The following is a 13,556-nucleotide window of genomic DNA, read 5'->3' on the forward strand; positions in this document are numbered from 1 at the left end:
TACGCACATCTTTGATTGGCCTCAAATCGCGCGTGAGTGCGTCGGTGGTGCGTTCACTTGCCTCCATGTTTGTTTTTTGGCCTTCACGGTGCCACAAGGTTGCTATAAAACGCAGGTTGTGTGCTTTATTAGTTTAGGTTAATGTAAGTAAAGTTAAAATAATTAGGTCAAAGGAAAGAGTGACTCTTTTCAAAAATAAATTGATATTTTATTTTGTTTTATAAAAACCGCTTTAAGAAAATGTAAATAGTAGATTAAAAACATTCAATTCAATCAGAAATTCAATTATCAGATATTTTAAAAACTTTTCAGTTCATTTACATGGTGTTAATATAAAAGTGACTAAAACACTACAGATATTTTTGGCACTTATGTTTACACTAATTTGGTGTTTGGTGCATAATGACAAAAACAGAGAAAATATGAAAAGAAACCTTTCTCCTAAGCAAACTTTACATTATTTGAAACTAATACATGTTTAGCTTGAAATAATACATATTTTATTGCAGTGTACTTTGCACATTTGATTTTACTGCAAAAAATACAATTAGAACCATTTGGATGCAAAAATAATGTGAAAAACATCAGAAGATGACTCCAAATGATGTTGTTGCCACTACTGACACTCTGTCCCAGTCCACATTATTAGGTACGTACAGCATCTGGCTTGAGAAACAGCCGGCTGTGCCAGTAGTCTGGGTTGTCAAATGATGTGTTGCTGCCAGGTTCTCCCATGCCAGCACAAACCTTGATGTATTCCCCGATCCCCGTGCACCTGCTGCTGCCCAGCTCTTCAGAAACCGCCCTCCCCTTTGCTGGGAGGTTCTGGTACTCTGTGTGCTCCCACCCACTCGCCACCACTCCAAGTCTGGTCATCTCCTCATACTCCTCCATCTTTTCTCCCCCAGCTGTCAGCACATCTGGACTGGGCATGACCATACTGCTCTCATCTCCCTGAAGAGTGGCTTGTTTATTTGTGTTGTGGTTCTTCTCCTCTTCCTCTTCCTCCTCCTTGTGCTCATTTTTTACCACTGTTTGGTCTGTTTGCTCGGCCTCTGCACTCGTTGCAGATGTATGACTCCCTTGTTTTTCCCATGCTGGTTCCTCTCCTTCTGTAGAGTCAGAGCGCCTGATATCCATGTATTCATACCTGCCACTCCCTCGGGCTGCCTCTTTTGGGTCATCCACAGCTTTGATCTCAGTATTAAAGTCCCCGCTGAGCGAATGTTTCTCTGCTGAGTCTTGTTGCTCAGCTGCCTTTCCTTCACTAGCCTCATTTACTTGCCTACTCGTTGCAGCTGACACAGATGTGGGAGTTTCCTCCTGTGTTGCTGTACCCTCTGTGGGTAACAAGGCCATCAAAGTTGGAGAGGGTAAAGGTGAGATTTTACAACAAAGTCCCCCAGGAGGATCATCTGATTGTGATGAGATTCTGTTCGTCGAACAAGAAGAAGCACCAGATTCTGTGTTCATGATTTCATATTCCTGGGAGGGATGTATGACTTTAAGAAGCAAATTATTCTTGAGTCTTGAGTTTCTTCGGCCAGAATGAGGGATTCTGGATACTGAGAGGTAATGAAAAAGCAAAAAGATTAGGGAAAAATATGTCACTAGTTATTATGTACTAGTTGTTTGAAGAAGGCAACACAAAGTGTAATTTACCTCTTTCTGGTGTACCAGGTGAGCCAGGCAGGACGTAGCCATAGTGGTCCACCTCCTCCTCTTCCTCTGCTGTCCACGCCTTGTACGAGGATGGACTGGAGGCAGTCGAGAGCTTCCTGTGTCGGCCAACATGCATTCGAGGATTGCTCCTCTCGGAGCCAAACCTGGCCCTGTGGAGGCTTCCAGTCCATAAACCTTCCTCACGTAGCTCCACCTCCCTGCCACCTCCCCTGACCTCTGACCTGTCAGGCAGCGTCCGCACAGAGCTCAGACGAGTCCTGTGAAACCACAGCTGAAACAGAACATCAAAGAGCAGCAGCTATTAAAAAAGAACTCGTCTGAATGTGCATTAATAATAATAATGTCATAAAAATGCAATTGAAGTGAATCTCTTCAGAGTTTCAACTAAATATCCCTGGATGGGAATGTGTCAGTCACACCTGGCGGATGCTGTCTGAAGGGCTCGGGGTCATTGGCAGGTATCCAATCGGTCCAGTCTGAGATGCACCGCTCTATAAATCAGGAAAGAAGATAAAAAACTGACTGACTGATTTGGCACTGATAGAGTCACAATGATCCAAAACCTGTCTGTCAAACCAGAATGTGTTTTATTACTCTGTAAGAATTGATCCGTGAACGAGACAGACTCCAAGAAGGAGAGTGCTGAAGAGGAGGTGTAGCCAAACCGTCATCCAACCCTTCGTTATCTTCGTCCTCTAAATCTGCATCCAGTAGTCCTCGTTCTGACTCTCTTCGGTGGATTTCATCTGGAACAGCTTCTCCTCCTTCCAGCTATGGGGAAAAAGTTAAGAGTTAAGAGCTTATGCAATACAATGTTTTAAAAGGAACGATCAGGATGAGCCCCACCTTGATGACGAGGTATCTAGGAGGGTCTCTGGCCATACGGGTGAAGTCACTTGCCAGCTCTTTGAAGGTTGGCCTTATGTTTTCATCAATCATCCAGCCTTAACAGAGGATAAACAATGCATTGTATTAGGTAGGTGTTGCTTGGCATAACTCCAGTGGAGCAGAGAGGATAACAGACATAGAAGCCAAACTATGAAGTACAGGATAGGGTCAACAGCAAACTGCATTTTGGCTGCAGGACCCCCTGAAAACAGTTTGGCCTTTTATAGTAGGGAGCTGTTATGATCCGTAGTTTTCCGGATTATTTTAGTATATTTGTATTTTCATGGTCTGTTTTAGTTGGTTTGTCTATGTATCTGTGTATTCCTGTGTGGTTTGCTTCCTCTTGTTTCCCTCCTTTGTGATTACCTTCCCTGTCCTGATTTTGTTCACCTGTGTCTTGTTACCCCCCTGTATGTTCCCCTTTCTCCCTGTTGGTAGCCCCCCCCCCTCCTCGTGCATTCTCCGGCCTCCCTGTGGATTAGGTGGTTTGGTTTGTTATGGTTGTTCCTTTGGACTCTTTCTTTGTACCTTGTTGTTTTGGGGGTTTGGATGTTTCAGTGACTGATTAAAGCTCACCCTTGGCTGTACCCCTTACCTTTGAGTCTGCGTTTGGATCCTTTTTGAACTCCCACACACAACAGTCTCTGTTCTCTGCACAACCAGACTCCATTGACAAAAACTACATTTTTTCCCTTCATAGGGAAAAACACAGGGGCCTCTCCATCATCTCTCCATCTTTCAGCATGGATAGATACTTTCTCAGAGCTTTGTAAAGTGGTGATCAAAATATAAATGTGATCATTAAACCAATGCTCTTGGGGGGATGAATCAAAACCTGGCTACAATTCCATTTTGGATTAACCTACAGCAGTTCACTATTTGGCTTCTGCAACATACCGACCGCCACCTCCTGCAGGTACTGGTACTGGCTGTTAATAAGTACAACTTAACTTAATATACAGGTTTGCATTGGCGCATGAAGGAGAGTGACTCACATTTGACCATGACCATGTAGACGTCTATAGTACAGATGTGGGGCTGTGACAGACGTTCGCCCTTCTCCAGCAAACTCGGCACTTCCTGAGGTTGCACAGACGCATACGGTTCCGCCCCAAATGACATCATCTCCCATACTGTCACCCCTGCTCAGGAAGAAAGAGACTGCATCTCAGAGCTTCTTCCAAAAATGCATTGACTTCAGACATGGGAGATTAATTTATTTTTATCTAGTCTATTCCACCGGACACACTCACCATAACTCCAAACGTCACTTTGATGAGTGTACCGTCGAAACAGTATGCTTTCAAGTGCCATCCATTTTATGGGAGTCTGAGTCAAAAGACAAATTGCACATTAGTTTGACTCCATTACAGTGAAGTGCATCTCACACTGTGTGAGTCACAACAACCTTTGTGTCTGTGTAGACATATTTCTTGTCATCAGGGTAAAGCAGGTCTGCTACACCGTAGTCAGAGATCTGGACTTGGTAGTCATTCTTCAGTAAGATGTTGCGGGCAGCCAGATTTCTGTGCACCATGCAGTGTTCCTCCAGATAGTACATACCCTGAGACACACGTGTGTAGTTTTCATAAAATAACTCATTCAGAATGTTTGGTTAATCAAAAACACATAGCTGTACTCACCTTAGCAATCTGCACACACCAGTTGAGCAGGCGCTGAGGGCCCAGCCTGTCCTTATGTAGCCTGATGTGCTCCAGTAAGGAACCCTGTGAGCTGAGCTGGGTCACCAACTGCAGACTGGCACCTGGACAAATACCCAGTAGCCTAACAATGTATGGGTGGTCCAGGCTGCCCATGGACAGCATGTGCTACACAACAAACACAATGATAACACAATTTTGCCATTCTTATTTTGGTATATGTCACATTTGTTGATTAGTTCATCAGCGTCAGAGACTCACATCAGTGATCTCAGTGAAGGTTTGTCGGCCTGAACTATCCTGAATGGTCTTAATGGCCACAGGGATCTTCACTGTCTCTCCTTCTGGTGTCCAGAAACCCTTCAACACAAATTAACTTTAACACCCAGCTATGAATCAGTGAAAGTCAAGACAAATGGACAGCAGTAAGTACCTTATGCATGGTGCCAAAAACACCCAGGCCAAGTGCTTTGACTTTTTTCAGCTCCGAGGGCCTCAGAATCCGAGCATGAACCTTTGTGCCTTTCTCTCCAGGACCCAGCGGCTCAAAACTCTGAGAAAAACAGAACATGTATTCCTGTGTGTTTTCTGTGTATTTGTTTATGGCAGGAGGGTTGGAAGGTGTCTAAAGCCTCACCTCTCCGCTCTCCAGGTACCTCCTCATGGCTCTCTTGCGACGAATGGCAAGGCCTCTGTGGTACAGCACGCCCAGGAAAAACAACACCAAGCAGAAAATCAAGCCAGCCGGGATGCCCAGTGCTATTCCTGTGATCTGACCGCTGCACAGAGTAACAGTGTCAGAAAGTTAGCAACACTGTATATGTGTAATGTGTAATGCAATTTCCCCATTGTGGGACTAATAAAGGTTTCTTAATCTTAAGACATGGATTACTGAGAGTACAGTGTAGTGTTTTATATTCACCAGCAGATGGAAGCACTTACCTGCTAACCGACAGTCTGGCTGTCTCCAAACAGTCATTCAGCCCTGGACCATAGCATCTGAAATATATAAACATAGTAATATAATCTTCAACATTTACAGAATTTAAAACTATTTAAAAAAAATTCAGTTAGTCTCACCCCTGTGTGCAGTTGTGGTGACAGGGTTCACAGTGGCCCTCCCTGTTGGGGTATTTGAAAATCAACCCCCTCTGTCCATCATTTACACCAGTGGGACAAGAGGACATGCAGTAAGGACCATCTTGAAGGTTGAGACAAGCCACACACTCATCTGCACCCTATCAAAGAGAGGGAGAGACAGAGAGAGAGTGAGACAGACACTGCTGAGAAGTATCCAAGGATAATAATAAAAACAAGAATACCTGTCCAGTACAGCTGGCTTTCCCACTCTGAGGCTTACACTCTGGGTGACAGGACACACACTCTCCATCAGATCTTGCAAATTCCCTTGGAACTCTGGGGGCACAATTATACAGAGAATGACCAAAAGAAGAAGAAGAAGAAGACAAGTAAGCATTTTGTCAGTCACATATCTGTCACATGAATATGAACTCATAACTGACCCGCTGTAAAAATTACAGCTGCCCATGCATGTGCCATCTCGGCTGTAGTTCCTACAGGAAAGACACTGGTCAGGCCCCGGACCCCAGCAGCCTGAGTCTGAACACAGTGGGTCACACACGTGGCCTTCTGCAACTGCACACACAACCATGTAAGAACACATCATTTTACTAGATACAAGATGATAATATTATGACTGACATTATCATTCAGTTCAAAAAAATGTGTCAAGAATTGTTTTTTCATTTTCTTGTCCCCCCCTCCCCGCGCCTCACCACACTCTGCCAGAGGCCTATTGTTGTTGAGATTGTTGACCCGAACTCGGCGGCCTCTGAACAGCTGTGTCCAGTTTACAGTGTGGTGGTAACAGAGGTTTGAATTCTGACTGATGTACACGCTGCCATCACTGATTTCCCGGAGGGAGCGCAGACCCAGTGATTTAAGAGTAGGGATATGCATCACCATCAGAGAAAAACGCCTTCAGTTGGACAAGAAGTAAAGAAATCAGACATCACTTCAAGTCTTTATAATACTGTCTGCTTTGTGTCCACACACACACACACAGATCTCATACCTGTTCACAGCTATGGAGAAGGAAAAGACAAGAGAAGGGTTAAAATGTCTTAGTGTGATTCAGAGGGGGTTTGTCATGAGGTGTTAACAGCGAGAACAGCTTAGAAAAACTGAGAAGACAGACATGCGGGTGTAAGTGTGTGAATTCACAGTGATGCATGACATCATCAACACTCTGATTCAGACAGTCTGGGCAAACACCAAAGCCAGACTGAGGAAATAAGTAGGTGCAATACTGCACTCTAGTTTTCTTTAAATTCTAAACACTTGTTGTATTTCAGCACTGCATGCAATCCCGTCTTACTTGTGCAGTGACCTCCCTTGAATGGTAGTGAGACTGGAAAACACAGACAGATCATTCTGCTCTTTGGGCCATGACTGGATGTTTAGAATATCTGAGAAGAAGCACAAATGGAAACATTATTATGTTTTGCATGACATTAACCACAAAAATCCCCTGTGCAGTATACAGCACCTTTTTAAAGCCCAGTAAATGGTTACCATAAGTTTTCTTAAAGCCCCTAACACTTTGTCACTGACACACTATGGTGATAAAACACACACACACATGCACAAAACATTTCCAAGTAATAATAATTTCCATATCTACAGATGACTTTTACAAACCAGTTATTTCCCTGACTGTGCGGAAAACTTCCAATTTTTTGGCATCCAGTGGAGGGATGTTTTTAAAGTCGTCTCTGTAAAAAAAGCATAACATGTTAGCTGAGTAGCTGACTGTGCTCTGAGATTCTTTAACTTACAGGTGGAGACAATTACCCAAGAATCCCTGTGACCAGGAAGTGAAGGCTGCCCTGGATCTTGGTGCAGTTGATGAAGCTGTCGATGTTGCTGGAGTCCACAGTCTGTCTGTGTTCAGCCCCAGTGCCTTCACACACTACAGTGATGGACAAAAAACATCAATACTGTTGATGGCTGACAGATTGAAGTGTAAAGTTTATAATGAAGTCCACCTTTTGGGCAGAGTCCACTGCAGAGCTCACACTGCCTCTGGCCTTCTCGCTCTACCTCCATCTTGTCCAGAGGACAGGCGCTCACACAGGAGCTACCGTCCACCACAAAATGAGCTGCAAAGAGAAATCAAAGACAGAGGAGACACATGAAATAGCTCAAATGTCCTATACTCCACAAAACCTGGAGTTTATAACACACAGGACACTCACTGGGGCACTGAGAGACACAAATCGATCCATACTGGTATTTGGCATTAGGGTTGGTCTCCATTTGAAATGTCTGCTTGTTGTAAATCAGAGTCTGTGGACACTGCGGCACACATGCTCCGGAGTCGTTGAAGTGACGACATGCCTTTACAAGAACACACACAAACCAACAACAACACAACTTAAAACATTTTCACTTGAGCACTTTCTTTACTAATTGGGGTAAAATATAGACATCCCAGGTGGCTATTGAAGCCCAGTAGGTTAAATGAAATCAAGTTTCATTCATTTCCTTTATAATGATCATAGGATCAATGGGTTGCAGTGCAGTTTGGTGCAAAGACAACTCCAAACTTTAATTAGTTTAGTTAGTAGAGTTTAGTGCAAGTAAACTAATTCATATAAGACAGCACTTACAAAACAGTCCACATCCAGAGGGCCCTTGCATCCCGCTGCACACTCTATGTGACAGCAGTCCCTGGGGCTTGTTCCAAAACAGCGGCCATTACACTGAGGAGCGCACACCGTCTTAGTCACTGAGACACACACAGAAAAGATGGGTTCAACTGGGGTCACCTACAAGTGAGTGTGTATCTGTGTTGTGAATTTGTGTGCGTGAAGAGGAATGCTCAGTGAAGTGAAAATGGAAACAGAACAATCAGGCACTCACAGATCTGACACTGGTCCTCATTTGGCCCCCAGCAATAACCTCCACAAGATCTGTGGCATGGGCCTGAGTGAGAGGGAGGAGGAAGCAGACAAACAGACAGTATTTGTGAAAGAGAGGCAATCTAGAGATGATTTGGGATATGGGAAATAGGTCCATCCTACAACTGACCTCTCTCTCCGTTGTAGTGGATTTCAATAGGAGCACTATTTTCCCGGATGATGTCCTGCCAGAAGATCCAGGGGCCATAATTCAGGTATTTGTTGTCAATAATCTGCACTCCTCCCTCCAGGATCTCTGTGGAGTCACAGAACAAGCTAAAGGGAACTAGTCATACTTTATGTGATGCTGGGAAGCTCAGTTTATACTTTACAAAGTTACAGTTAGTCCACAGAGAGTTCACTCTTTTTCAGTGACAGAATACAGATAATGACATTAAATGGGTCGGTTTCAGGGCTGTTGTTCTGCTTTAACAAGCTGAAAGACCTGCCATGATGAAGGCCTGTGAAGACATTTTGGCAATAAAGCTGTGAAACTAAAATTGAGTGTGATGAGTCTGTACTCTTCATCGTCCATCACCTCAACCAATAAATGGGACAGTAAGAAAAAGGGAAATTATAGTTACAATTGAGGCAAGGCTTCCATAGAATAAAAAACTCTGCAAATTGATCTATATCTTTCACTTTTTTAATGAATTTAGAGAAACAGCAGCACTTTTCTTTCTTTCTGTTACTCCTTATGCTTCTACTACAGGAGATGTCTGTGTTTCTTTATATTTCATATGTTTTGTGGTACTTGGACACTGACTGCAGCAACTTCTACCCTTGGGTTTTATCCAATAGATTTGAGACCCCTTTCATCCAATGATCCGATGACATTTGCACATCTGTTTTAGTGTGACTGTGGGGTCTTTGTGCACTTCACTGATGATTAGTCCTGTTGACTGAAAGAGTAAATCTGCATGCTCCTGCTTCCTTTCGCTGTCTCAAATACAATTGTGCTCATTGTTTTTGAACAATAAATGTCTCATAAAAGCTTTTATTTTACATCTTGGACTCTTGGATACCTTTTGCTCATGCTTCACTTTTCCTGGCTGTCGTATGTCTTCTTCCACTAACCTGTCAGATTTGTCAGCCCCAGCTGCCGCAGGCCATTGGAGCCGTCTTTGGGGTAATTGAAGAAAACAGAGAGAGCAAAGCGCCGCTCATACAGGCTGTTCCCTCTGATGACCCGCAGTTGGCGCAGTGGAATCTCCTGAAAGTGGTTCATAGCGATGAGGACGTAGCCGGTCACTTCACGAATTGTCTGGAGGGAAGAAGAGGATGGGCAAACATTTAAATGAAACTACTCCTCTGTGAACATGTCAGACCAGAAGAGGGATGGTGTGTACCTTAAGGAAGGAGAAGTCCCAGTCACTCTCAATCTGAGTGATCTCCAGGTTTCCCATGATGATCTGACAGCCGTCATACCGGTCCTTAATCAGGTTATATTGATTCTCCTGAGAGCCGGTGGAACTCAGACCATTTTGTGTACCTGGACACACCTCTGAAAGAGAAGAGGGAGGTTCATATTCATGTGATGCTCATAACAAATACAGTCATGTGATGCATTGTAATGCAGCGTCTCTGAGATATTTATAGGTTTTGGTGAGTCGCCCTGATATGGGGCTGGCTGCACAGTTTGATGTGAAGCAGAGTGAAACAGGCGGGTACGGGGAGCAGTCCAGGCCTGAGGCTGATGGAGTACAGGGCGAGGGGCAGAGGGGTCGAGGGAGCAGGGCTTCTCTCAGACAAAGTGCCTCATTGTGATAAAGCTATAAATGCATACAGTGTGTCCCAGTGAGTAAAGTGTGATGCAGTGACAGACAGTGCTTCTGTGTGACTGCGTGCATGTGTGTCTCTGGGGTTGTGTGCAGCTGAGATCATACCAAAAGACAATGGGCCGTGTGTGAGTGGGACATTCTGGCAGAGCACAGGGGAAATATCGTGAACGGAAGGAGACATACACACCATCTCTAAGTGACCAACAAAAACTGCAGCAACAGCACTTTTTGTGCAAAGATTCGGCACCTGCAGCACAACACACAATTCCTGTAGATATAAACCAGAAACTGACGATGGTGACAAAGCTAATCTGAAAGAGCTGCATAATATTTTTTGATGATTCAAACAATTGAAACACACATACGTGCACAAAATACACACAAACACAATGCAAAAAAAGCAGAATCATTCGATTCCTAGCAATAAAATAATCTTAAGAATCAATAAATGAGAATGTTTCATGAGTATTTTCACTTTTCAGCATTAATATGCAGTTTAAAATATTAATATACGGTTCAGCTAGTGAAAACAAATGAAGTGCTGATATGCTGATAATACTGTTGTCCACGCAATCATAAATATCAGTGTATCAAGTGGTGGGATACTGCCTTGATTGGACCTTGTTGATAATAAATAAGCTCTCAAAGAGGAGGACAGAAGCTGCTGTGTGGTCTGAGACACAGAAAAGGAGGCTGAGGGCCATCACTTTTTACACTAGCAACTCTGAGCCCATCCACGTTGATTATTCTGCTACACAAATAGCTTTACACAACTTGTGTAATACAATGGCGGGTAGAATGCTAAAGAGTCAACAAGTGCATGTCAACAGGTGAACTTACCTTCATGCGTTTGGGGGGATGCTGTCTGTAACCTCCATGACAAAGTCACACACAGGAAAACGACTCTCCACTGCCCCATGTTGATGTACAACCTGTTCAAATGGTAAACATATCCAGCCTCTTCAGATTTATAGAAGGATGGTGAATCCAAGAATTGTTTAAGTGTGTGTGAAGTAGCTCCTCTCGTGAAAACATTCGTAAATATATCACTCAAATCAATTTCAAAGCCAAAAAACGTCGAACAAGTTGCTTTCTATTGTGACTCTGGGATTTCCCTCCCTGAGAGGGACGTCTGATTGGCCAGGAGCCCACCAATCCGGGGCTGGTCCGTCTTTTTTTTCAAGCTGCAGCCACCATGTTTGCACTGCAAACGCAAGATACTTGTACATCAATTTAGACTATTAAGAGTCGATATAGTTTGAGTCTATTTGAGTCATTAGTGATAGAAATCTTTGCAGAAACCGAGGGATTACACGCAGCTTCTGCAGCAACACAGCAGCTAGTGATCTGTGCCTTTTGCATGTGCATCAGTGTGAGCCTCATGTATCCGATCTCTTTATGTGCTGTTATTTTGGTTTCATGCCGTCAGTTGCTGCATGTGGAAGCAGTGCTGCGGTCTCCCAGTCAGCGCGCAGTGAGTGGCCGCACTGTTTTCCATGTAAAGAGCAGTATTGTGCCCACAGCGCTGTCAACTAGTTAATCACTTCTTTGATGCGTATGGGAGCAGCGTGCCACAATGGGCCACATTGTCAGACAGTCAAGTGACTTCTGAACCCAAAGCAAGAACAAGCTTAATTTAAGAAAATAGCCTCAGTGCGCGGTCAAGATTCCTGAACGTTAAGCTGTGCAAGTGAACATCAGGACTGGTGCACGAAAAGATGATGTCTGCTTCTGACAGATGTCTTTTGGATGATTTGATTTGTCCATAACCCCGCAAGACAGGACATAAAAGAGAAGCATAAAAACACAAATAAAAGGAATGACATCATATACAGACATTTCAACCAATGCACACTCAGTCTGGATGTGTAACAGGGATTTGAGAGCGCAGCCATGAATGAGAGACACATGAGATACATGATGTTCTTTGATGTTTGTTATCAAAAGAAAAAAGTTTTAAATGTTCAGCTGTTTGTCATCAAGTGAGTAAAAAACTTCAGAAAAAGTGTCAAATACAGAGTTTTCATGTTTTGTATTAATTATTGTCAGTGTGCATCAGTCTGAGCTATAACTGCCCTTCTTCAGCAGTTTTCTGTCCAGCAGGAGGAGACAGAGTCTGAGAATTGGCCATCTCTGAGAGCTGCTGCATGGCCTGCAGGAGGAGGGGGACTCAGAAGTCAGTGTTTGCACATTCATGGCTATTTATACATAACTGGTTGAAGGTTTGGTCAAGTCTCAGATCCCTCCAAACAAAATGATCAGCTGCCATTGACCCAATTACACGCCGAAGGATGGAAACTTTCCTCAGTAAGTTGGAAAGCGTTTTCACCTGACTCAGCGAGTGTTGTTCCATAAACAGCGTCAGTGTGAATTTATGTCACAGAAGTGATTCCAAACAAATAGATTCTTGTTAAATATTTTTCACATTGACTGGAAGTTTTTCTCTGTTGTTCTTCATTAGGGTCCGTTGTTTTTGCAGAGTTTGGCACTTCCACGCCGCCACCATGGTGTCAGTCTCAGTGTCAGTCCTGGTGGCCCTGTCTTCTTAAGGAGAACTGTGAGAGGTGCCTGCTGTGGCCTTTTGCGGTTGCCACTCCCTTCAGAGATTGATGAATTGATTGTGGGGCTGCTGCCAGTGTGTCTGTGCCCTGGGTGAAAGTGTCCCGGTTACGGGTGGGAATCCCAGCTATGGCATCCGCCCTGGGGGCTACTATTGTAGCCATCCTGCAGGGGGCCCTGGGGGCTGGTGGCCCTGGGAGCAGCTCTGACTCACATACTGCTGTCACACCCTTGGAGACACAGCGGCACTCTCCCGTACATGGACCTCTGATTGGCTCAGACAAAATGACTCTCTGTAAAGTGCAGCAGTTCTGCAGGGAAACTACCTGATTGTGCCAAACTTCTCTTAATGACAGCAGTTAGGGAAGGACAAAAGAGAAAGGCGATGTTAGCTCCATGTCCTGCCCACCTATTTGACCTATTCTCTCCCTGCTGTTGTTCACCATTACATTTTAATTAAACAAGCTTGTAATATGTGCTGTTAATTAATCTAGCTTAGCTTTAATTGGCACTGGGCAGTTTTCTGTCAGACCCACTGCTCTCAAAATGTTTCACACATCACCAATGTTCTGCAGAAATTTTGCGTGCATATTGTTCGGGACATTGAGAATGCAACTCCTCTGTGCTCACCTTAAATCTGAGTTCAACATGTGCATGCATAATGTGACATCACAACCAGTTTGGAAGCCAGCTGCGCTCCCCTATGCAGCTTACACAAGTGTCAAATGGAACCTGAAACCCCCAGTGCACATATAAAAAGGACTGCTCAGTGAGGCCACATTCATCCTGTGTCAAGTAGTGTAACATACAATTCATCAATAATGCAACAGGAAATACAGATATAATTAACCACTGATTCACCTCATTATTCTGACTGTCTTCCATGTATAAGTCACACTTCTGAGACAAAAGTGAGAACTATGAATAATCTCTAAAATGCAGACATCCAAGTGTGTAGACATCCAAGCGCTTTGAGACAATTTCTGATTGTAAAATGCGCT

General features: G+C 43.9%; 1 protein-coding gene across 1 annotated transcript; it reads right to left on the reverse strand.

Moving 5' to 3' along the window:
• Positions 1–407: 407 nt before the first annotated feature.
• erbb3b (erb-b2 receptor tyrosine kinase 3b) lies at positions 408–11,039 on the reverse strand. The gene is made up of 28 exons (XM_028409349.1): positions 10,837–11,039; positions 9,565–9,719; positions 9,293–9,479; positions 8,346–8,471; positions 8,178–8,240; positions 7,925–8,043; positions 7,511–7,652; positions 7,301–7,414; positions 7,107–7,224; positions 6,954–7,027; positions 6,631–6,721; positions 6,029–6,231; positions 5,756–5,888; positions 5,555–5,648; positions 5,313–5,470; positions 5,175–5,231; positions 4,870–5,011; positions 4,666–4,785; positions 4,494–4,592; positions 4,215–4,400; positions 3,980–4,135; positions 3,825–3,900; positions 3,567–3,713; positions 2,530–2,627; positions 2,278–2,454; positions 2,103–2,174; positions 1,663–1,954; positions 408–1,565 (listed from the first exon to the last, which is right to left on the reverse strand). Exons 1-28 carry the CDS (start codon positions 10,913–10,915, stop codon positions 646–648), a joined length of 4,398 nt encoding a protein of 1,465 aa, XP_028265150.1. The 5' UTR covers positions 10,916–11,039; the 3' UTR covers positions 408–645.
• Positions 11,040–13,556: the final 2,517 nt, after the last annotated feature.

The sequence above is a fragment of the Parambassis ranga genome, chromosome 7 (genome assembly GCF_900634625.1).
Source record: "Parambassis ranga chromosome 7, fParRan2.1, whole genome shotgun sequence".
NCBI classification, from domain to species: domain Eukaryota; kingdom Metazoa; phylum Chordata; class Actinopteri; family Ambassidae; genus Parambassis; species Parambassis ranga.